General features: G+C 42.3%; 2 protein-coding genes across 2 annotated transcripts in view; one reads left to right on the top strand and one right to left on the bottom strand.

The window, feature by feature from the left end:
- elp3 (elongator acetyltransferase complex subunit 3) overlaps nt 1–8,112 on the top strand; it is a 67,453-nt gene extending 59,341 nt beyond the window's left edge. Inside the window, exon 15 of the mRNA XM_078400069.1 lies at nt 7,196–8,112. Within this exon, the coding sequence (XP_078256195.1) occupies nt 7,196–7,272 (77 nt within the window). The 3' untranslated portion in view covers nt 7,273–8,112. The remainder of the gene's footprint in view (nt 1–7,195) is intronic.
- Nucleotides 7,950–23,063, bottom strand: LOC144593901 (serine/threonine-protein kinase PDIK1L-like). Its single transcript, XM_078400032.1, has 5 exons — nt 22,521–23,063; nt 18,710–18,923; nt 15,231–15,426; nt 9,854–9,934; nt 7,950–8,028 (listed from the first exon to the last, which is right to left on the bottom strand). The coding sequence occupies exons 1-5, from the start codon at nt 23,061–23,063 to the stop codon at nt 7,950–7,952; spliced, it is 1,113 nt and encodes a 370-aa protein (XP_078256158.1).
- Between the last annotated feature and the right edge of the window lie 1,687 nt (nt 23,064–24,750).

Here is a 24,750-nt window from a genome sequence, read left to right as displayed (position 1 = left end):
AATTGTGACAATGTGGGAAAGGAGGTTTGGAGCTAGACTGCTTCAGACTTACAATAACAATTATTTTTAAAATATATTTTCAGGGTTTTCAAAAGATCTTCAGAATCAGAATAGCCTTTATTGTCATCCAAAAAACATGTCTTTTGGATGAAATTCCATTACCCACAGTCCAACAATATGCAGCAATAAAAACAAAGCAATAACACACAATCACAAACCAACACAAAACAAAATAACATCCATCCTCCCGTCTCCTCACTGTGATGGAAGGCCAAAATGTATTTTCTCTTCCCTGCTGTCTTCTCCCACGGTCAGGCTGTTGAAGTTGCCACGTCGGAGCGGTCGGGGCTCCCGACATTGAAGCCCCCGCCGGGCGGAGAAATTCCCGCGGCCTGTTTCAGGCCGCGCTGGACGGTGAAAGGTCCGCAGCGGGCTGACCCAAGCCCCGCGATTCAAGAGCATTAACTTAATTTTTGTTACTGTAAGATAGAACTACTAAAGACTAGATGTTACATTGTTTAACAGAGTATCGTTACACAATTGTCAATAGAAGTGATTGCTTGTCACTTTCAATGACCAAACGTTGTTAAAGTAGGTGTGTTCTTAAGAGACAATTGTGTTTTTGATTACTGCAAAGGTACATAGAAACAAAAGTTCCCTCCACCCCCTACTGTTTAAATCCAAGCCATTTTTCTTGTGCTTGTCAATTTCTAATGTTACTTTTAAGCAGTTCTCTAGTTCGCGATCAAAATCGCATTATATCCAATTTGGCCCATGTGTTGCAGATTGTGTTTCCAAATTCATCACTTATGTTATATCCAATTTATATCATGCAAACACGTTATAGAAGAACTCTTGATTTTACCTAAGATAGACACAAAATGCTGGAGTAACTCAGCGGGACAAACAGCATCTCTGGAGGTAAGGAATGGGTGATGTTTCAGCGTCGAGACCCTTCTTCCGACTGTTTTTACCTGTTACTTTTATGAATAAATACTCCTGCAGACATTTCAATAATGTTAAAGATATATGAATGCAAGTTGTTATTTTTTACTACTTTTATATCTCCAGATGCCTGAGGTACTTCTGTATTCTCCCTGTACAACCAGTGTCCTATTGTCTTTCTGTTAATGCTTTTCATAAGAGGGAGTCACTTTACACCACAAAGTAATTCCCCAATCTACAAGTCTCAAATCAAGAGCTTGATGCTCTATGCACGCAGTACATCCAGCACACGGCAGCCCCATTGCACTAACTATCATTAATTATCTTCATTGCACTAACGTCAATAACTATCTTTAAATAGCCGTATTTACCATTTGATGGTGCTAAGATGTAAATGATTTAAAACTGACCAGGATTGCAATTGTGAACCAGGTAATTCCAACACAGAATATTACATCTTAGTGTACACAGTGAGCTCCAGTTACTGCACTCGCAGATGTACGGTGGAAGCCTGAAGCCACATTTAACAGGTTGAATGTTATCTGGATTGCTCTCCACTACTTTTCCCCACAACTGCCTATCAACTGGAGAAAATTTAAATAATGAATCAGTGTATGACGATATACTCCAACACTTGGGTTAAGAAGGTCCTTGTGACTAAGAGAACTGTTTGTGTAATCACAAGATAAGGGCTGACAGCTGTTACAGTTGCAATGATTAATGATCCTGTGATTTAAATTCCCTGGTTGATTCTGCATCCATCCTCTAACCTCGACTGAAGTCTTTCCGCATAGAAAGCACAATAACTCAGTGCTAGAATTCACAATGCTTGGAGTATCAACTGAATCAACATTGTCAACGTGGAAATTATTGAACCTGATAACGTTTTGGCAATCTATTTGCTCATTTTCTTGTGGTTTTTAAATTATCTCTCTTGAATTTCCTGTATGACACAGAAAGAGGCCGATTTGCCTAGTTACCTCTTTGCTAGAGCTAACCACGATATAGTCGGCTCAATTCCCATAATCCTCTCAAATTATCCCCTTCAAAGATTAATATCCACGAGAGAACTAGATGAACAACAAATATACACCAAACATGCTACTTAAAATTTATTGAGCTCACCCCGGTTTTGAATAAATGCCTCACTTCTGTTTACATTGTCCCTCATCCCTGATGTCTCTGCGTCAACTGTGACTGACTTGGTTGCATTTCTGCATCAGTGGTTTGTAGACTGCCCAGTAGCACCAACAGTAGAGCGGCTGCCTCAATTTTAACCTCTCATACTGTGTGCAGTGTTTGCGCATTCTCCCTGTGAGCAAATGTGTTCCTTCAAGGTGCTCCAGTGTCGTCCCACATGACAAAGATGTGACGGCTCGTAGGTTACTTTGACCACTTTACATTGCTGTGAGTGGGCATATGAGGGGTAGAATTTCTGTGGTGGGTTGAGGAGGTGTTTGTGGAAATATGGAGGAGGATAGGTTACTGGAAATGGCATTGCTCCAAGCCAGCATAGACTTGATCAGCTGAAATTTAATTGTTGTAAAGAAATATGGGACGTTCCATTCCAGGGACATCAGTGTCAAAAATCTAGGTTGACATCATTGCAGAACAGAAGCACCATTGCACATCCGAGGTGGTGTCTTTCAAATGAGTTATTCAATTGTGGTCCAAACTGAACATAAAACAAAATGGATGCCATCATCTAAAAGGGTTTTATGGAATATATGGTATGGAAGCAAGTTCTTCCGTCTTATGCTTGTCAAGCCCATCCCTTTTTCCTCATCTAAATCTAGCAGGGCAACACCATTCCTCTCTTCCCCATGGGTTCATCCATCCTTCCACAAAAAGCATCCTTGCTATTCACTTCAACCACTGCCAGAGTTTAACAATCTCATCACTCTGGGTAAATAAGTTTAATATCCTAATATATATTTCCTCCTTGTACTGTGCTCTTCTTTACAAGTCGAGACACCGTCACTGCATCCACTAACAAAAACCTTCATAATTTTAAAACTTCAAGAGAAAAGAGACCCAGTCTACTATTTTTCCTGATATTTATATCCTCCTTTTTTTAGAATCATCCTTTCACATTTTGCACCTGCTCCAGTGTGTCTATAGTATGAGTGTCTATAGTATTGCAATCGTGGACTAATCAAGGTTCAATAAATGTTAGCATAAGCTACCGATATTTCAATTCTGTCCCACTGGGAATAAACCGCAGTACTTTATTTAGTTTTATTAAAAGGCCTGTCCCACTTTAGGCGATTTTAAGGTGACTGTCGCCGACAGTTCGCCGGGTGTCGCGGGCATGATCGTGAGGAGTCTTCCAAGAATCGTAGTGAATCTCAGCGTGTCGCTGAGAAATCATCCGGAGTGAAATTTCTCGGTGACAGCTGGCTTGTCACCAGGTATCGTTGCTTATTGCGGGCGCTGTCGCCTGCTGTCCCCAGGTTTGCTAGGTTCTCTTAGATGCATTTAGAAGCACATTATATTAAAATAAGTAAAGTCATTTCAAAATACCATAAAATGCTTGTGTTTAACTAATTTATTTACCGTCAGGACATTTGACAGGTAGATTGGAGGTGACAGTTTAACGGTCAGGTAAGCGCGGGAGTTTCACGATGTTTATGGCCATCAGCCATTACATTTAAAGAGGGCTCCCAACCCAGATATGCAACCCAGAAACCAGATATGCATCTCCCGTACATTTTCAAAGAATGCCCACACACTCTTCACAAAAATCCACTTAACCACTTTTAAAATTAAATGTTTTAATACAGCTATTAGTAAACTGGAAGTAAATCCAGTATATGCCTTGTTACAGTGAAGCTTGGTTTTTAAGTAACCCATACAAGATGTTATAGTTCAAAACTCTCAAGTACTTACCGACTTGTCAGTGATTTCAGCGAAAATTAGGATGCCGGAGAAGCATTGACAGCGTGGGAATTTCACGATGTTTCCAAAGACGGTGTAATCTCGACCTGACTGGCAATGTCGTGATCAATGTCGTCGGGTAAAAGAAAATTTTGGCGATCTGCTACGACTTTGACAGTCGCCGGCAGTCGCCTTAAAATCGCCCAAAGTGGGACAGGTCCTTAAGTAGCCTTGGTGAACTGTGGTACAGCTCTCAACAAATCAGTATATGTGCACTCCCACATCCCTTCGCTCCTCCATGTCACTTGGATTCTACTTATCAAGTGACCTCCCTATTCTTCCTGCAAAAATGTACCATCTTGCATAACCTTCACTGAACTTAATTTGCCAATATGCACACTCTGAAAATGTATCTATGTCCTCCTGTGACTCATTGCCATCCTCCTCACAATTATCATTACTGCATCCTGACCAGATTGACCTCCACAAATTTTGAAATTGTGTTTTTGATTGGACCACCCACAGACTACCCTGTGGAGTTTTTTTTTCACTCCCACTCGGCATTCTGTTCTGAAGCCAGCCTGCAATCCATTCTGATCTCCATCCCCTGACTCGGCATTCTCCTGGCTGATAAATTACTCTTTTATGGGGTGTAAAGGTTTTTTGAAAGTCTGGATAAGTTGCATCTTCTGAATTGCCATCGTACACTCTGTACCTCAAATTTGGTTAAAAATGAAGAATTGTATTTTTGTAATGAATGCTCATTCATTATGCCATTTGTATTTCGGATATGATTCTGTTGTCACGTGCAGTGGGATTCTATTATCATCTACTACCAATGTCTCCCTGATGGGTTCATAATTCCTTGGACATATTCTATTCTCCCTTCTTAAATACAGGTGTTAAGATAACACTGCCAATTCTTAGACACTTTTTGAAGGCAATCCGAGGCTTATCCCTGGCGTCTAATCAAACTATCCACTAAAAGCTAATCTGTTTGTTACTACAGTGATGTTTGAGAGAACTAGGGCACAATTGGCTGCTATGTTTTTTATCCATTCAAACATAAATGCCTGGTCTGAGGCACTACATTAGCTACTGCACCACCATGCCATACTAATTGAGTGGCATTCCAGATGCCAGGCCAGTCTACTAAATATAATAGGTCAGAATCGTTTGATAGCATAATTGTGGGATTGGGTTTGTAATTGATTATTAGGACAGATTGAGCTCTTCCAAAAGGCAGCGGGATCAGTTTGATCCAAACTGCACCCTCTGTCAGTAAGACAAGTAAACTTGGCTATCTAGGGCATCTGTAAAACACAGAACAGAAATGAAGTAACCCAGCAGAGACAAGCAGGACCTTCAACTCATCTTGGCTGTTCTAATTAATTAGGTGACGGTTTGATCTGCACTTCAGATTTTACCTACTTTTCTTCCATCTTTTGATCCTGGAGGTGAACAACAAATTTAAAAAAATTGTCTTTAAAGATGCATTTTGATTTTTGTAATCAAATCCTTTGGTTTTTTTGGGGGGGGGGGAAGGAGGAATATTGTGGGGACAATTTGTCCACTAATAGGCTCAAGCAAATAGCTTCCTGAAACTAAGCTGCTGCAACCCAAGTTCAATTATGGTGATTTCCTTACATGCAGGGGTGAGGAAAAAAAAACTGATCCTAAAAGATAGCCCATCTTTTGAGAGAGCAATTTGTGGAAAATGCAATTTAAACCAACATGGAATATATTTTGTTGCTGGCCAAAATTTAAAGGTCCATTTTGCAAGCTGCAGATTGGTTTGATGTACTGCCTCCACTAGGGACTGAATTTCTTGTGCTCACTGGAGTGTGGGATACATGCGTCAATAGGATTCTAGTAATGTTAATATCCACTAGTACTGAAGATTAACTGCTGCCTCTATTGTTTTTTTATGGTTTGAAACATAGATGTTTGCTAATATTTATTATTTTATTTCCCTCCTAATGCTGTAATTGTTCCATTCACCCACTTTCCTGATGGCAGTAACTCCTCACTGCAGAAGCTGTCAGAATAATGTTGTTCTTAGGACCCCTTCCATACCATCGGGCAGCTGTCATTGGGCAGTGTAATGGTGGGGTTAGTGTCTGTTTTGGTCAGTACGAGACAGTGTGGCAAGACTCAGTGTCCTTGAGGAAGCAGAGCTTGCAGCTGTTTGAGCTCATCCTGTCACTTACACCATGGATAATCGATATCTTACATTTATTTGCCTGTTCTCCATATTCTTAATTGTAGAAGTTCCCATTATCTTCAGCATTCAAACCCTTAAGGGGTAATGTTCCACATTTCTACACTCTTGGGTGTAAAAGGAACTCCTCATTTCACTACTCTGATTTCCCCACAAAATTTCATGCACTTGCTCTATCAAACCCTCTTCATTGTGTTAACCTCTGCAATTAGTGCAGGTTCAACCAGGGATCTGAACATGCAAAGCATCAGTTTCTCCCTTTCAAACTCCAGCCTCATGAACTTCAAAAGTAGAACAGTATTGCACCAGAACAGGCCCTTCAGCCCACAATGTCTGTACCAAACATAGTTAGGTTAAACTAATCTCCTCCACCTGCACAAGATCCTTGGCCTTCCATTCCCTGTACATCCATCTGCTGATTGAAAAGCTGCTTAAACACCTCCACCCACTGGCATATCCCAGGTACCCACCACTCTGTAAAAATAATTTGCATTTGCTTTTCCAAACATCAGCTTTAGATGGTTGCTGCACCATGCATAGACTTTTTTTCTGTTGTCAGTGATGCGTAATAACATATCTCACCATGCATGGAGACATTCTGTATACAAGCTTGCCAGCGCCCACCTTGTGTGTTGCTTGTACACATTGTGCATTTGGGAGACGTATGGGCTGTATTTGCAAGGGGGCTGAGGGCATCTTCTGCCATATGGGATCTCAGTTCACAATCAATAGCCTGAACAGTTCACAAGAGTGGAAACTTACTGTAAATGGGATGGGCCTCAGTACAAGTTATAGTTTTTTAACTCATCTCATGCCTCGTTCTCGGCTGTGCTATGTGTCAGGTTCAGGGTTCTGGCCCGTGAGCCTAAAACACTTATCAATCTTTATAACTAAGTACAGCAGCAAGACCTGCTATTGGTTATCGATGGATTGCTATTGAACATGGAATATATTCCTCTACTTCATCCTGGCAAGGAAACTATTTCCCACAAACATTTCATAAATCCTGACTGGTCCAGACAATGAAAGAGCATTTTGACTGAATTTTGTCAGCCACGAACCAGCCAGTCTATCTGCACCCTGGTGCTAACCAGTGGACAGATAGATGTCTTCTCATGAATATCTGTTGATGCAATTTCCTTTCTGTTCCAGGGGTTGGTACAAGGAACTACTATCGGAAGATTGGTTATGAATTGGAAGGCCCCTACATGGTCAAGAATCTGAATTGAGCTCTTTCCCACCCCTGGAGTTGACAAACACAGCACTTTGTGAAGATCCCAATCACAGGCAGAGTGGTTTAAAAAAAAAAAAAAGAATGGCTTTGCTACATTGCCACAGGATTTAAGTGCAACATTTTGCATCTGATCCCATCGCCGCTGGTCTATGCATACTCTGATTATTGTACTGCTTTAGTTAGCAATGTATCTGCATTGGAGGGATATACTGATTGTTTATTAATCCAACAGTCTCACAGCTCAGGTATATGGTGTACCTTGTTGTCTTCATTATTGGTACCTCACAATGAAAAGGTGGTATCTGACTTACCTCAACACAAACAGTGGATGTGGGGAGGATGTGGGAGAAGACAGAAGTCCTTTTTTCTTCCCTGACCAAAAGCAATTGGTGTATCCAATTATCAAATAATTCCAGCCACCGGAGATGCATTGAGATGTGAATCACTTCCTTGATGAAAAACACCATCTTGTTACTTCTTTTTCCCCTTCAATGGTCCTTGGTCCTACTTCCTCAATCTTGAACTAGTATCCTTTTCCTATGATTATTGCCTGCAGTTGCTGAGATGCTTGTCAGTCTCCCCGCATTGTTGGGCTGTAGCAAAGGGGGTTGTCTCCCCAGCTGCGAGCAAAACTAGAAAACGTTGGATCTGCAGCAAAACTGCCTCAGTACGTCACGGCAGGAGTCCCACGACAGAGTAGTTGATCCGGGCACAGCAGGTTTTGGTGGGAGATGCCCCTTGAGCTGCAACACTGTTCAAGGGCAAAGTGAGGATGTTTATGAGCAAATTACATAAATTTGCCATTGTTCGCATCAGTAAATTCTGTAAATGAACTGGGTGCTTTTAAACATTTTTTCTATTTAATAAAAGATTCTTAAATATTAATTTTGCTGAGATTTAATCTGCTATCTTGGTGATTTGTAACTGGCAACTTACATACACACATTGGCACATGATGGGGTTAATATTGGTGACTGCTGGCACAGTACTGAACTATATAGCCATGCGATTTCAAATACTTTCAGAAAGTTTAAGATTCATTTGATTCCTGCTTTTATTTGCTAGTTTCTTTTGGAGGCGATTCCTTCAGTTTGCTTTCTATTACATTCCACTAAAACTGCCCCAGATGACCAATGAGTTTCACTGAGCACTTGGGTTGATAAATATGTCTCTTATTCAATATCACTATGCACATTTGCTTCCAGCAAGGCAATCTGTCCAAAACTTCATGCACTCAACAGTTTTATTGTAAAATAACTACACCAAAGGCAAGCTCATTCATCACACTAATTCACTCAATGGAAAACAAAAGAGGGCATTGTAAGAATGATATGCTAAATTGCCAGTAAGAGACAGAATAATGATAATCAAGAGGGTGTAACAGTCAATCCACATCAACAACTCCCCTGGAAATAGAGTGAATCTCACCCCCTGAAGATTGAATTCAAACTCTGGCCAGAGAGGGAAAGGATAGTATAAAAGGTAGAAATTAACTTGGCAATTTGGTGAGATATAAAGAATATCAAAAGACAACATTAACTGTGACAGGAGAAAATAGAGAAATTTGCAAATTAATCACTTTTAATACATTGTGATGAGGAGCAATGTGGGCCATGAAACAGATCACAGTAGAGAATAGATATTGGATTAATATCCGATATTGATTTTGCACATATTCAAGTTGGAGGCAGTGAAAAGCATCCTTGAGATATCTCATGGGAAATAAACAATGAATCGGGGACAGAGACTCAAAATTAAAGCAGTGATGAATGATGATGCAAGAGAGAGATCTCCAGGAGCAGTTTGTTTCCAATCCATGCTTTAAGGAAGTAGTCAAGAACAATGTAGATGCCAATTATAATGTGAAGTTTGCTCAATTCAAAATTTGTTCTTTCATAATGAAAGATTGCATACGACTACTCATGGAAGGCAAGCAAGAGCAGGAAATTATCACAGGACGATTGCATCCAACTCGAAACATTAAAGGGCCTGTGCCACTTTAGGCGATTTTAAGGCGACTGCCGGCGACTGTCAAAGTCGTAGCAGATCACCGAACATTTCTTTTACCCGCCGACAATGACCACGAAAATTCCGAGTCAGGTCGAGATTACACCGTCTTCGGAAACATCGCGAAATTCCCATGCTGTCAATGCTTTGGTGTCCTAATTTTCACTGAAATCACTGACAAGTCGGTAAGTACTTGAGAGTTTTACAATAGACAATAGGTGCAGGAGTAGGCCATTCGGTCCTTCGAGCCAGCACCGCCATTCAATGTGATCATGGCTGATCATTCTCAATCAGTACCCCGTTCCTGCCTTCTCCCCATACCCCCTGACTCTGCTATCCTTAAGAGCTCCATCTAGGTCTCTTGAATGCATTCAGAGAATTGGCCTCCACTGCCTCTTGAGGCAGAGAATTCCACAGATTCACAACTCTGACTGAAAAAGTTTTTCCTCATCTCCGTTCTAAATGGCCTACCCCTTATTCTTAAACTGTGGCCCCTTGTTCTGGACTCCCCCAACATTGGGAACATGTTCCCTGCATCTAACGTGTCCAACCCCTTACTAATCTTATACATTTCGATAAGATCCCCTCGCATCCTTCTAAATTCCAGTGTATACAAGCCTAGTCGCTCCAGTCTTTCAACATACGACAGTCCCGCCATTCTGGGAATTAACCTAGTAAACCTACGCTGCACGCCCTCAATAGCAAGAATATCCTTCCTCAAATTTGGAGACCAAAACTGCACACAGTACTCCAGGTGCAATCTCACTAGGGCCCTGTACAACTGCAGAAGGACCTCTTTGCTCCTATACTCAACTCCTCGTTATGAAGGCCAACATTCCATTGGCTTTCTTCACTGCCTGCTGTACCTGCATGCTTCCTTTCAGTGACTGAAGCACTAGGACACCCAGATCTCGTTGTACGTCCCCTTTTCCTAACTTGACACCATTCAGATAATACTCTGCCTTCCTATTCTTACCACCAAAGTGGATAACCTCACACTTATCCACATTAGACTGCATCTGCAATGCATCCGCCCACTCACACAACCTGTCCAAGTCACCCTACAACCTCATAGCATCTTCCTCACAGTTCACACTACCACCCAGCTTTGTATCATCTGCAAATTTGCTAATGGTACTTTTAATCCCTTCATCCAAGTCATAATGTATATTGTAAATAGCTGCGGTCCCAGCACCGAGCCTTGCGGTACCCCACTAGTTACTGCCTGCCATTCTGAAAAGGACCCATTTATCCCCATTCTTTGCTTTCTGTCTGTCAACCAATTTTCTATCCATGTCAGTACCCTACCTCCAATACCATGTTATAGTTTTGAACTATAACATCTTGTATGGGTTACATAAAAACTAAGCATCACTGTAACAAGGCATAAACTGGATTTACTTCCAGTTTACTAATAGTGGTTAAGTGGATTTTTGTGAAACGTGTGGGCATTCTTTGAAAATGTATGGGAAATGCATATCTGGTTTCTGGGTTGCATATCTGGGTTGGGAGCCCACTTTAAATGTAATGGCTGATGGCCATAAAAATCGTGAAATTCCCACGCTTACCTGACTGTCAAACTGTCGCCTCCAATCTACCTGTGAAATGTCCTGACGGTAAATAAATTAGTTAAACACAAGCATTTTATGGTATTTTGAAATTACTTTAATATTTTAATATAATGTTCTTCTAAATGCATCTAAGAGAACCTAGCAAACCTGGGGACAGCAGGCGATGACGCCCGCAATAAGCAACGATACCTGGTGACAAGCCAGCTGTCACCGAGAAATTTCACTCCGGATGATTTCTCAGCGACGCGCTGAGATCAACTACGATTCTTGGAAGACTCCTCACGATCATGCCCGCGACACCCGGCGAACTGTTGACGACAGCCTAGTCACCGGCAGTTGCCTTAAAATCGCCTAAAGTGGGAGAGGCCCTTAAACCTGGCTCTTTCCACCAGGACTGTGTGGCATTGTGCCATTCCAAGAATGTTTCCTTTTATTAAACTAGAGTTTAATTAGTTAGTTAACTAACAAGGGTTAATATTGGTGACTGCTGGCACAGTACAGAACTATATGCGATTTCAAAGCCACATCTCAAATACTGCCAGAATGTTGAAGATTTGTTTGGTTACATTACCAAAGTTACATTAGTTAGCCTATTATTTGTTTTTGGAAAACTACAGATACAAGGAGAGAGCAACAACTTAAGAGCAGTTAAGCCATTCTGGAAATGCAGAGCTGGGGCACAAACTGGATTGAAGCTTTGAAAAGGTGATTAAAATACTGACAAGGGGAATATCAAAGAATGCTTTTTCATAGTAGATTGAATATTGTTGAACAGAATAAATACATATTTCCCTACTCGAGCCAGGGTCTGGAGGTTGTGGTCAGTTCAATTTCTATAGCGAGTCCACACAATGTAACCTCTTGGTGACATTTCCTACCACCTAGTACAAGGTGACAGTATTGTGGGCAAATTGACCACTTCATACCTGCTGTTAAGTCAAAGCTGCAAATCTTCCAGCCTCAAAAGTATATTTTCCATAATGTTCCCTTTATTGTGTTACAATTTCTCTATGGAAGAGCACATGTGGAAATTAAATTTTAGAGAAGATAATGCACATAATAATCCATCAGAAAATACAAGCCGGGCTATTAAGTGCTGATTATGTTCACAGGAGATGAACGTTCCAGCTATGGAACAGCACACTGCAATTCCCTCCAGAAAGTTGCAGCAATTTTAACTGCCATTGTTTAATCTGAATGCCTGCCCAAGTGCAGAGAATGAATCACTCATCGATTTACTTGGCTGCCGAGAATAACTTGCACTGTGTGAAGGGACACTCGCATTACTTTCCCGGTATCTCAAATGGACAAGTGGTTAATAGGTTTCAGTCGCTGAAGTAATGCTGCTTTATGCCGATCATGAAAGGTTTAACCTTCAGTACTTGAGAAAGAGTAAAAAGCAAGTGAAATTCTGCACGATAATATAATGTATAACACAGCCAGTCTGCAAGTGAAAAAAAATAGCTTACATTTCTGAAGTATTTGTTCCTTCTGACTTTACCCAAACTGCATTCACTCATTCCTTTTGCTAGCCTGAATGCACAAATTAAAGTGGGTCTGGTTGCTGATAACTTCTGTTTTCAAAGTTCTAAGTTTCCTCCAGAGTGGAATTGTCAACCCAGAAAGCAGATTTCAGGAGATTGTTCAAGGTGGAATTACTCAGGCAATGTAGCATTCCCAGAGTTGTGTCCAGTCAATGGCTTTTGAAAATCAGAATTAAGAAAATCGATGTTAAGTTGCAGAGACGCATGCAGACAATGGAAATGTCGTGGGATAGAGACCAGGAAAGGGATACAAGCAACAGTTGTGCTAATTAAGAGATGCCAGCTTGTTAATGATAGGTGATCTGTTTGGACACGAGAATAGGAAATGAGTGAAAACAGGAAAAAATGGAAAAGAAGCGAGCTGGGGACTTAGATACATGCTGGAGTCATAAAACACTGCAAATGGTTCCTTTGGAATGACGAAAGGGAGAGGTGTTTGGTGGTGACATCGTATTGACAGTGGTGTAAATTGAAGGCTGGTGCGCGGATGGAGAACCCTATCCTTGATCCAGGAGGGGTGAGGGGTGAGGGGTGGTGAGCAGATGTGCAGAATGAAGAAACACACTTTGAAAAATCTGATGGAGAATTCTTGGTTGTCCAAAAGTAAATATTTCAGAGAAACTGATAAAATGAAGTCTGAGTTTGCATAACCTTTCCTGCAAGATGAAGATAGAGAAATGAAGAGAGGAAGTGTCTGATGGACCAGGTGAAAGTGTGAGGAGAATATAAATTGGAAGCAAAGGTGGAAAGACTCAATTCTGTACACGAGCAGGATGGAGCCGCACAGTCAATGTACCGGGACAGGGTGGTGGTAGACAGGTCCCAAAGCAAGGACTATTCCACATATTACACAAAGACAGCTATAGTTGTGTGTTGGATCTCCTAGCCATCCATATGACACAACAATCAATGGGAGAAGATTGGCTAAGTAAAGGAAGGCAATGCTGGAGAGAATGCCGTTGGACCTCTGACGGATGCAAAGTATCCCCAGACCATCCCCAGTCTGGTTTGGAGATGTCAGGGGATTGGACGTTTATGGTGAATGTGAGGCAATGAGAACCAAGAACCCGTCAGCAGCAGAGGCATCAGAGGGGTCATGGATCCAAGTGTGAGGAAACTGCACAGGGTAGAAAGAATAGAAAGAATAGTCCAGCTGTGCCTCTTGGGGAGGAAATAGAAATAGGCTGTGCGTAGTTGGAGGACTAAAGCTAGAAATGTGGAGGAAAGATATCCAGGGATAATATCACTGATCGTCTGAAAATTATGATCGGATCTTCACTGGCATGTGGTGGCATCAGAGAGCAGGTGAAGTAGTTTGCCACCAATAGTACCACCCTCCAGTTTTAATAACAATGTTGGGTTTAGTCTAAAGTGAGCAGAGCACTGAAAGTTCACAAGGTGATAGGTAGGAACAAGGCAGTGCACAACATGATGACCAGTATTGAAAACTTGCAATGAATTGACCCAGAGAGGAGTAGAGACCAGGGGAGAATTTTAGGAACTCTGGAAACAGGAACAAAGTCAACAATTTGCAGTGAAGATGCCTAACCAAGGGAATGGACATGAAGGCAAAGGTAGTGAAAGGGAAGATCACGATCATGTCAGGCTTGGAAGCAGAAAATTAATGGAGGCATTCAAGGTCAGATCCTTCGGGTTCAGAGGAGACAATTGCAAGATACTTAAAAAGTGACACAGGCAGCACCAGGTCTTGGAGCACAGCAATAAGAAGCACCAAGGGATTTGCTGGATTATTTTTTTTAGTAATGTCTGTTGAAGCATACTTATTTATAAAAGTACACAGTGCTGGAATAACTCAGGTCTGGCAGCATCTCTGGAGAACATGGACAGGTGACGTTTTGGGTCGAAACCCTTTGTCAGAAGCATTAATTATTGACCAGAACAAAGGGAAGAATTCCTTTCCTTCTCATCCAAAGCTGCTGCATGAATTTAATAGATCTTTCCATGAAAGCATTTTCAAACCACACTTTGAAGGACCTGATGTCACAAACTGAAGGTATATGTTGTGCATGAATGAATTGTAACGGTTGACATTTAATTAATGCACAGATGTTGGGATCTGTATTTTTACAACCAACCTTTTGACCTGTAATCTTTCAACACAGATTGTTTCAGCCAAGTTTGTCTCTGCATCTAGCATTGTTGCAATGAATTGCTGACAAGGACAAATACAGATTGCCACAAAATAGGTTCTAGATTCCACTGCAGGGATAACGAGAAAGATACTTTATTAATACCAATATTGTAGGTGGGAATACTACAGCAAATTAAAACTGAAGAATCAGTAGGATTCAAATCAGATAACGTAACCTAACAACAGGAAAAGAAGAAATGTCCCAGGAAGTTAGACAATGGATCAAGTACAAAAACAATTTACCACTCGGTGATGACCCGCCCTCAGGCTTCCGAGAAGCAGCACTGGGTGAAGTCAGCAGAACTGATGAGCTTCCTAGCCAGCCAGTGAAGCAAGTGTCTGGACCTCTGACATCCAACCTTTCAATAGGCACTCTTTGACAAGGGTGGCTGTTCAAAGCTCAACCTAGCCTTTTAAATTAGGTCCTTCACTTCTCTCTGGGGAAAGCAGTCTTTGAATTAAGAATCTCAAACCGGTTTCAAGATCTATGGAACGGCAGCGTGCGAGGCAAAAAAATTAAAAACGATGCATCCAATACAATAATTAATTACATACAAAAGCCAGAATCCGTTGTAATAGTCAAATCCCTCCACTATAGATGAACATTTATTTCCATCGTGTTCAGAACTGCAGGAAAGCAGCAACCTGCAATGATTAATTACCATTACATTCTCAGCCTTGCTCAATTTGAGCTCCAAGATTAAGAGCATCAGGTCGTTCCCGAGGGTTATAAGCCAACATGTCCTGCAGAAGCTTCTGGATACCTTTGCTCAGAGTTCTTTTACTATTCATAGGGATTGCAAGCTCCAGGCTGGGATTCTCCATCAATGCCTTTCCCACAGGAACTAAGTAACGTCCTCGAGATAGATACACACCTGCAAAAGTAGCCCCAAATATTGTGGATTAGTATTTAGTGCCTGTGACTATAACCACACCCCCTCTAATCTACAACATGAGAATTATCACTCTCCGCCTCGCATTAGGTCAGTTCAATTTTGCTGCTGCCCAATTGAGATTTGATTAAATGTTTTGCATTTAAACATTTCTGGTTTCTCAATTCACAAAATGTTAATTGTTACTAACTGTTACTTTGGTTAAGTTGTATTTGGAGTATTGTGCGCAGTTCTGGTCACCCCCCTTACAGGAAGGATGTGGAGGCTTTGGAGATGCAGAGAGATGACTAGATCAAAGGGCATTATCTGTAAAACGAGATTGAACAGATTTGGATTATTTTCTCTGGTGTCAGAGGCTGAAGGGAGACCTGATGAGCTATATAAAATTATTAGGAAATGGATAGGGCAAACAGTCAGAACCTTTTCTCCAGGTGGAAATATCAAAGACCAGAGGTCAATAGACAATAGACAATAGGTGCAGGAGTAGGCCATTCAGCCCTTCGAGCCAGCACCGCCATTCAATGCGATCATGGCTGATCACTCACAATCAGTACCCCGTTCCTGCCTTCTCCCCATACCCCCTCACTCCGCTATCCTTAAGAGCTCTATCCAGCTCTCTCTTGAAAGCATCCAACGAACTGGCCTCCACTGCCTTCTGAGGCAGAGAATTCCACACCTTCACCACTCTGACTGAAAAAGTTCTTCCTCATCTCCGTTCTAAATGGCCTACCCCTTATTCTTAAACTGTGGCCCCTTGTTCTGGACTCCCCCAACATTGGGAACATGTTTCCTGCCTCTAATGTGTCCAATCCCCTAATTATCTTATATGTTTCAATAAGATCCCCCCTCATCCTTCTAAATTCCAGTGTACACAAGCCTAATTGCTCCAGCCTTTCAACATACGACAGTCCCGCCATTCCGGGAATTAACCTAGTGAACCTACGCTGCATGCCCTCAATAGCAAGAATATCCTTCCTCAAATTTGGAGACCAAAACTGCACACAGTACTCCAGGTGCGGTCTCACCAGGGCCCGGTACAACTGTAGAAGGACCTCTTTGCTCCTAAGAAGGACCTCTTTGCTCATAGCTTCAAGGTGAGCTGTGAGATTTAAAGGAGATGTGTGGGGAAAGATTTATTTTTATAAACAATGGATTATTGGTGCCTTTAATGCACTCCCAGGGGTGGTGGTAGAGGCAGATATGAAAGCGGCACGGTAGCGCAGCGGTAGAGTTGCTGCTTTACAGCGAATGCACCGTCGGAGACACAGGTTCGATCCTGACTACGGGTGCTGCACTGTAAGGAGTTTGTACGTTCTCCCCGTGACCTGCGTGGGTTTTCTCCGAGATCTTCGGTTTCCTCCCACACTCCAAAGACGTACAGGTATGTAGGTTGATTGGCTGGGTAAATGTAAAAATTGTCCCTAGTGGGTGTAGGATAGTGTTGATGTACGGGGATCGCTGGGCGGCACGGACTTGGAGGGCCGAAAAGGCCTGTTTCCGGCTGTAGATATATGATATGATATGATATGATAAGAGGCTTTTAGATGAGCCCATGGATATGCAGGGAATAGAGGGATACAGATTATGTGCAGGCAGGAGAGATTAATTTATCTTGGAATCATAATCAGCAGACATTTTGGGCTGAAGGACCTGTTCCAGAGAAACAGAAATTACCCTGGATAAAATCCACCCCATCAAAAGATGAGCAATTGTAGAAAAAGTCCATTTCCTTTTCACTGATGTGATGAATTTAACTGCTCAGTGATTAAAGTTACTGAACTGACAGGCAGAGGCAAGTGTTCGAGTCCCACCTTGGCAGTAAGGAATTAAAAACTCAAGTAATTAAATAAATCTGGGGAAAATATGCAAAACTATCATTGTCACAAAAACTAATGTGGTTCGAATTTTGAATTGATGAGCCTTTCCACTCCTCACTTTAATTTCATGATTCATGTATTTTGTGTTTTGTATAGTTTGTGTTTATGACAGTTGGCAGATCAATTTGACCCTGGGATAAATAAAGTTCTATTGCATCGTATGCCCTTCAGGGAAGAAAATCTGCCGTCCTTACCTGCTCTGGCCTGTGTGTGACTCGAGACCACCAACATCATCCACTCTCGTATGTCTCAGCTGAGCGGCAATTAGTCGAAGGCAATAAATACCAACAACATCGGGTCCCCAGAATGATAAAATGAATTGGGCCACTTGTATAATGGATAACCAATTAGCTTTCTAATTCATTTTCAGTCTCAGAATTCTCCCTGATGACAAATTGTGAAACCCAGCAAGTAATTTGAACCTAGATGATTTAAAGACGCAGCAGGAAATCTCATTACATAAATTTTAAACTGCAAAAATATTGGAAACAGAGTTTCTGATCTGGATCTGGGACATTACTGTTGGAGGAACTGCAGCATATTTCTATTCCACTTAATGGAGTGAAGGCGACAGGATGAGAGATTCATTTTTTTTTTATTAGTCTCACGCTTCCAAATAAGCGGCTTTACCATAATCACTCATGCGAAACTAACGTCTGGTCTGAGGCTAGACCACACTCAGAAGCGAACATGATGCTGGCAGACATGCTGGAGATGGAAGAGAATACTAGATCTGTCCTTCCCATCAAAGAGATGGTTGGTTTGGGAGGAAAGAGGATCTGGGTGTTCATTCAGAAACAAATACTTGAGGTGGTACAAGCACATTTACTACCTCACCCTTTATCACACCCCAAAACAGTGAGCAGCCAGTAATTAATACATAGTGTCCCCGTGAAGTGGTGTCACATTGTGGCCAAGATACTTTAATACAGTAACTCAACAAACCCAGAGACTCAAGAAGTATGCACACTGGAGTCAGATTGTCAGAATCAGTAAAGAAATAACACCATTGCAGAGGTGAAGCCTATGAGCAAACAGGCAGCAACAAATACACTTGAAAGGACATCAAATTAACAACAGAAACCCTGGAGAAAGACAGCAAAAAAAGAGCTCCACACTTTCTACTGCTGATGCAGTGGCCCAGAAAGCAAAAGTTCCCATGCATTGCTTTCTAGATCCAATTCCTCGAAAGCTTATTGGAAAATTAGGTCTAGGGTAATTGCAAGTGGTTCTTGGATTTGAGTGGTCAGTTGTATATGCAGCATTTTCCTTATCCTGCTCCTCCCCATTTGCATGAACAATCCCACGCGCTCTTTGCATGGGTGGGAGGGCAATCATTCAAGCAAGGGCCCACTATCGATTGTTCAAACCCCTTCCCCAAAACTCACCCAACAGTTCTTTCTCAGACTCTGCTTCTCGAAAAGTGAGTCTCTCCATCATGGCCCAGAAGGTGATCCCAAGGGCAAAGATGTCCACCTTGTTCGAGTACTGTCCTTCCCAGAGCTCAGGGGCCATGTAGAAATCAGAGCCACAGGCTTCAGACACCTGCCACTGGCTCACACTGCCTTTGCTTTGACACTTACTCAAGCCAAAATCAGCTACCTGAAACAAAGAGAAGAGTTCTCATTTGCCAGTATCAGCTTCCCCAAGCAGCAGTTTTAAAACTATTACAGTGCTGTTGTTAAAACCAAGACCTTAGTTTTTCACATTTATTAATCCTTGAAAGTAAATAACAACCTTACACCAAATACAGGAACTCTCAGATCCATCAATGCAGGGCTTCAAAATAACACAAGAACATTGTCCATACAAAGAACTTGCATTGTACAAGAATGGAGGATTATTTTCCCAAGTTCTTCCATGGTGTCAGTTGTGACTCTGTTGAGAAGGCATGCTTTTGAATCAAGATCCAAGTCCCATCCAGACACAATACAAAGAACTTGGCCCTCAGTGCAGTACTGAGGGATGCTGCATTGTCAGAGGAGCGTTTTTTCAGATAATGTGTTAAACTGAGCTTTGTTCACTTGGTCAAAAAAGTGGAATGTTACCTCTGTGCTTTGACCAATATTTATCCAAACCCAATACAATTAAAAACAGATCCTAGCAATCATAAACATTGAATTCTCCAATTTTAGGTAACTTCCCATACCCCACCCCTCCCCGCCCTTTTCCCTCTCTGCTTCTCTCCCATGTGTCCCATCTGAAGTCCCACCTATTTGCCCCCCTCCCCCTGCCAATTTCCTCCCTCTGGCTTTACAATGCACAATGCTTCAAACCCATCTCACACATTCCTTATCTCTGGCCTTTGTTCCAATCATCCAACCTATCAAAGCCCTCCCCCTCGCCTTACCAACGTCGACCTATTAACTGTCTCGTCTCCCCCCTTTGTTTCGTCTCCCCCCTTACCAGCTTTTTTCTCCAACCCCCACCCCTCCACCCACAATCAGTCTAAAGAACGGTCTTGACCCAAAACTTCACCCATCCATGTTCTCCAGGGATGCTGCCCAACTCCCCAAGTTACTCCAGTACTTTGTGTTCGCTAGCAAACATATTGCCCTGCAAGTTTGTCTTATGGAATTTTGACTCCTTGTTTTATAGAAAAAATGGCTGCCAAATTCCATATGGCATTGCAATTTCAATACCAAAACATTTCAAGCCATGAGAATACTTTTGACTGCACGTTTTATAGAAAACATGGCTGCCAAAGTATTTTCATGGCTTGAAATGTTTTTGCGCAGCCCTCAAAAGGAATGTAACGACAAAGATCATGGCTAATCCTACTTGTACCCTACACTTAGTAATAAGCATCTTTAAATTTACATCTTCTCCAGAAGATATTGAACATTAGTCTTTAATAACTGCAGTTAAAAGGCTTATGACCAAGGATTATACCCGATCAAAACACCATGATTAAAAATAACTAGTTCAAGCTGCATCTACCCCATTGGCCAACAAAATCATTCCAACAAAAACATTCCCCATCTTCGCCAACAATAAGCCCTGGTTGAATCAGGAGGCTTGTAACCTGCTGAGGGCTAGACATGTGGCATTTAAGGTCAGTGGTCCAGTCTCAAACATTAAGTCCAGGTACAACTTTGTAAAGGGTATCAAAAGCGTCAAGAGACAATTTCAAACCAAGTTGGAGACGCATGCAGATGCTCAACAGCTGTGGCAGAGATTGCACACTATCACCATCTACAAGGTGAAACTGGGTAGCTGCAAGTGGAAATGATGCATCACTTACAGACCAATTGAATGCCCGCTTTAAAAGCGAGAACAACACACTACACAAGCCCCCAACAGCCCTGTGATCTCAGTCTCCGAGGCTGACTTCAAAGCATCCTTCAAGAGGGTGAATCCACAAAAAATATTCCCACCCAGAGAGCATGCGTGGCTAGGGACCCATGCAGACCAATTGGCTGGAGTATTCATGGACATCTTCAATTCCTCGCTTCTGCGGTATGAGGTTCACACCCGATTTAAAAGGGTATCCATCACACTGGTTCCTAAGAAGAGTTGTGTCCTGCCTTAATGACTAGCGTCCAGAAGCACTTGCATCCACTATAATTAAGTACTTCGAGAGATTGGTTATGGCATAAATTAACTCCAGCCTCAAATGACCTGAATCCACTTCAATTTGCTAGGATAGTCAATAACAGATGCTATCTCACCAGCCCTGGACCATCTGGATAGCAGGAATATATACGTCAGGCTGCTGTTCATAGACTACAGCTCGCTGTTCAACACTATTATCCACTCTAAACTCAAGGTCCAACACCTGGGCCCCTGTACTATGCTTTGCAACTGGATCTTTAACTTCCTCTTTACAGTCCTCAATGTGGATCAGTAACAAAATCTCATTGGTGAGGTGCACCTGTGTTGATGGTCAACATGTGCTTAGCCTCTTCTCTATTCCTTTTAAACCCATGACTGTGTTGCCAAACAGCTCTAAAACCATCTATAAATTCACAAAAAGGTTGGGAACTTGGGTTTTCTCTAGACATGCTATAAAGTCTCTAGTAAGTTTCACTAATCATTGGTTCTTCAACAAACAAATGCCAGTTACCAAAAGTGACCAAATATCCTCGTTTGGAAAGGACCTAGTGAAGCAATGGTCCAAGATACTTAGCCCTGGTATGACAGAACTTCTTTTCAGAAGTTGTTGGTATTAGGAGTGGAAGAGAAGAGCAAGAAATAGCAGTGCACATGGGTTAAGTCAACTGTGGAGCAATCTGAAGACACTCAACAGAAATTTAAGTTGCTTGTAACCATGGGGGAGTAGCAATTAAAACATCATGCAATGAAATTAAGATATTATGGGAGCCACATCTGTGATACATCTGACAAAAAGCAATTGAGAGAGTTGTACTCATCCACTTTCTCAACAGGATCAATTTCAACAAGGGAATTTTGAATAATAAAAAGACAATTTATATGGATCTAGTTTCATAGCGACCAAACATTTTACACAAGGCAAGAAAATTATTTTTGACATTAGAGTACAAGATCTCAGCCTAACGACACATTTAGATGTAATCCATTACTCTGAAACCCAACTAGTTAATGCTGATGGGTAGGTCTGATTACATATGTTTAAAAAATCAATAGGAAACAAGGCAAGTGTACTCAAAGACCTCAGACTAGACAGGTTAAATTTCACACACTTGTGGGGGGGGGGGTCCAGTGTACCAAAACAGTAAAGGAAGTGCTTGAAAGTAACATGGTAGTCCCATGTGGAAATTCAAGAAATGAAAAATCTCCATAGTTCAGCTAATATTCATCCTTCCAAGCAGCACCTGAAAGAAAACTACTTGGTTAGGTGATTTTGCTATCAAATGGGAAAAAAATAATGTTAGTCCCTAGACTGCGTTAGCAACCAGACCAAAAAAGGTCATTATCCTGAAGCATTACTTGTCTGAAGACGGGTTTCGACTCGTTCCTTCTCTCCAGAGATGCCGCCTGACCCGCAGAGTTACTCCAGTACTCTGTGTCTACCTTCGGTGTAAAACAGCATCTACAGTTCCTTCCAATGCATTACTTCTCTCTCCAGATAAGCTACCCGGCCTCCTGAGTATTGTTTTAATATCAACGCCACTTGCTTGGCTCTGGGTGACTTCGATTGGTCTGAAAGGGCGCTACCGAAATGCATGTTTTTCTCTTCCCGTTTATCAGGGATTAGGAGACTGACCCGCTGCTCACCTTGAGAACAGGTCCCGCGGGACTGCTGGCGACCAGGACGTTGTCCGGCTTTAGGTCTCGATGGACAATCGCGTTCAGGTGCAGGAAGGCCACGGCGGCGCTCAGCTGTTGCATGAAGTGGAGGTTGAGATCACAGTCCTGGGCTCGGCTCAGCAGGTAGTCGTTCAGATCCCCTCCATCACAGAACTCCATCACAAACCACAGGCAGTGGGAGGACTGGGGGTCGAGGCAACACTTGCCCTTCAAGCAGGTCTCGACCAGCTGCAGGTGGCTGTCGGATTCCAGCGACCCCCTGCTGATCTTCTGCATGGTCCTGTCCCTCTGCAGGATACACTCGTCCAGCCAGACCACGTTCGGGTGCCTTTTCCTCACCCGGCTCAGAGCCCAGAACTCCTGCAGAGCCAGCTCGGAGTTTGCGGGCGAGTCACACGGCAGTCTCTTCACGGCAACCCTGACCCCAGTCTTGGCCACCGCTTCGTAGACAACGCCGTAACTCCCACGGCCCAGTTCCCTCAGTATCTTGTACTTGGGCCCTTGCGCCATGGCGGTAAGACCGGCCTGGGGCCTCTCTGCAGTCAGACAGGGGCGGTCCACAAATCTCAACAGATGGCCGTGTGAATTGTGCAGAGAAACAGAACCACGCGGGTTAATGTTAACCCCTCTCCGCCGCCACCGAGGCACCACCAGAGCACCTCGTCTTCCTGAAGCCACACTTCCAAAGAACCCTCAACAATCTTTCTAACGACCACACAACTCAACAGAAGGGACAACGTTGAACACTTACAACTTTCTCAAGCTTTAACATGTGTTTTTTTTTTTGCTTGTTTGCGTGGCATACTTTATTTTCTAATTCTCCTGCACTATTCTGAGCCTTATTTTTGAAAAGGTCCTATCTCCTATTCACCCCCTTTATCCCCTCACATTAGTATCACGCAATGCAAGGCCGATTGGTTAGCACTTGATAACGGGGGTTGTTTACTCAATAGAAAGTCAAACGATTGGACCGTCACCTGAGCAAATTGATGAGACTAACGAGGGATTTTATTTAGGGAACGAAAAGGCTGATTAAAGGTCACCCAACAAACGACCTATAACGGGTGCCACCAACGTGGAATCGTCCATTCAAACTAAATTGAGGCAGACGCAGTGTAAAATGCCAACCAAACAGAGGGATTGCTTCTCAACTCAATCAAAAGTCTTTTAATGATGTGTACACGACTTTTACTAGCAATATAGACTTGTCATAGAAGGCATCAATCCTTCTGATACACATTATATTTCCAATTAAAGGACAGCCAAGCAGACGATCACAGCAAAGGAATGGACCTCCATCCTCTTCATGCACCCTGCCTGTCTGAACCTACAGATTCTTCATTAGTACAGGTGTCAGAGGTTATGGGGAGAAGGCAGGAGAATGGAGTTAGGAGGGAGAGATAGCTCAGCCTTGATTAAATGGTGCAGTAGACTTGATGGGCCGAATGGCCTAATTCAGCTCCTATCACTTATGATTGCTGATCTGACCATGTCGATAAGCAGACTTGTCCTCCACGTCAGGCAGCCAGAGATCCCTCAGATGGAGCTTAACGTATCCAAAAGGTAAGGATCAACCCTTCTAGGGAGTGTGACATTCCAATTTAACATGAACAACTGTACTTGGCTGCAACGATACCATCCACAATTGGGGCTTCTGCCTGCAGGGAAGCATTTAGCCAATGAATTATTCTTGAAGTGTTTGAGAGATTCCAAGTGACCAGATGATGCAATAATCCATTTAACTCTGGCCAAATGAAAACACAAAACAAACAATGGGATGTCTAAATTGTCCAAAATAATAAATCTGAAGTTTAAGTGCTGGCCATATAATGTCTGCATCCAGTGATCAAGTGGTACAGAGATGCAAGTGGTCTATCCGGTGATTTGGGAGAAGATTCAAAATGGCAGCAATATTACATAACCAACATGTAAATTTCCCATTTGCCTTAATTTTTATGAACTTAACCATGGAAAACTTTACCAAAGGCATTGCAGAAGTACATTTTTTTAATATCTAAAGACTTTACCCTATCTCATATCATATCATATCATATATATATAGCCGGAAACAGGCCTTTTCGGCCCTCCAAGTCCGTGCCGCCCAGTGATCCCCGTACATTAACACTATCCTACACCCACTAGGGACAATTTTTACATTTTACATTTACCCAGCCAATTAACCTACATACCTGTACGT

The sequence above is a fragment of the Rhinoraja longicauda genome, chromosome 5, assembly GCF_053455715.1.
Source record: "Rhinoraja longicauda isolate Sanriku21f chromosome 5, sRhiLon1.1, whole genome shotgun sequence".
NCBI lineage: Eukaryota > Metazoa > Chordata > Chondrichthyes > Rajiformes > Arhynchobatidae > Rhinoraja > Rhinoraja longicauda.
This window is presented reverse-complemented; position numbering and strand designations above follow the sequence as displayed.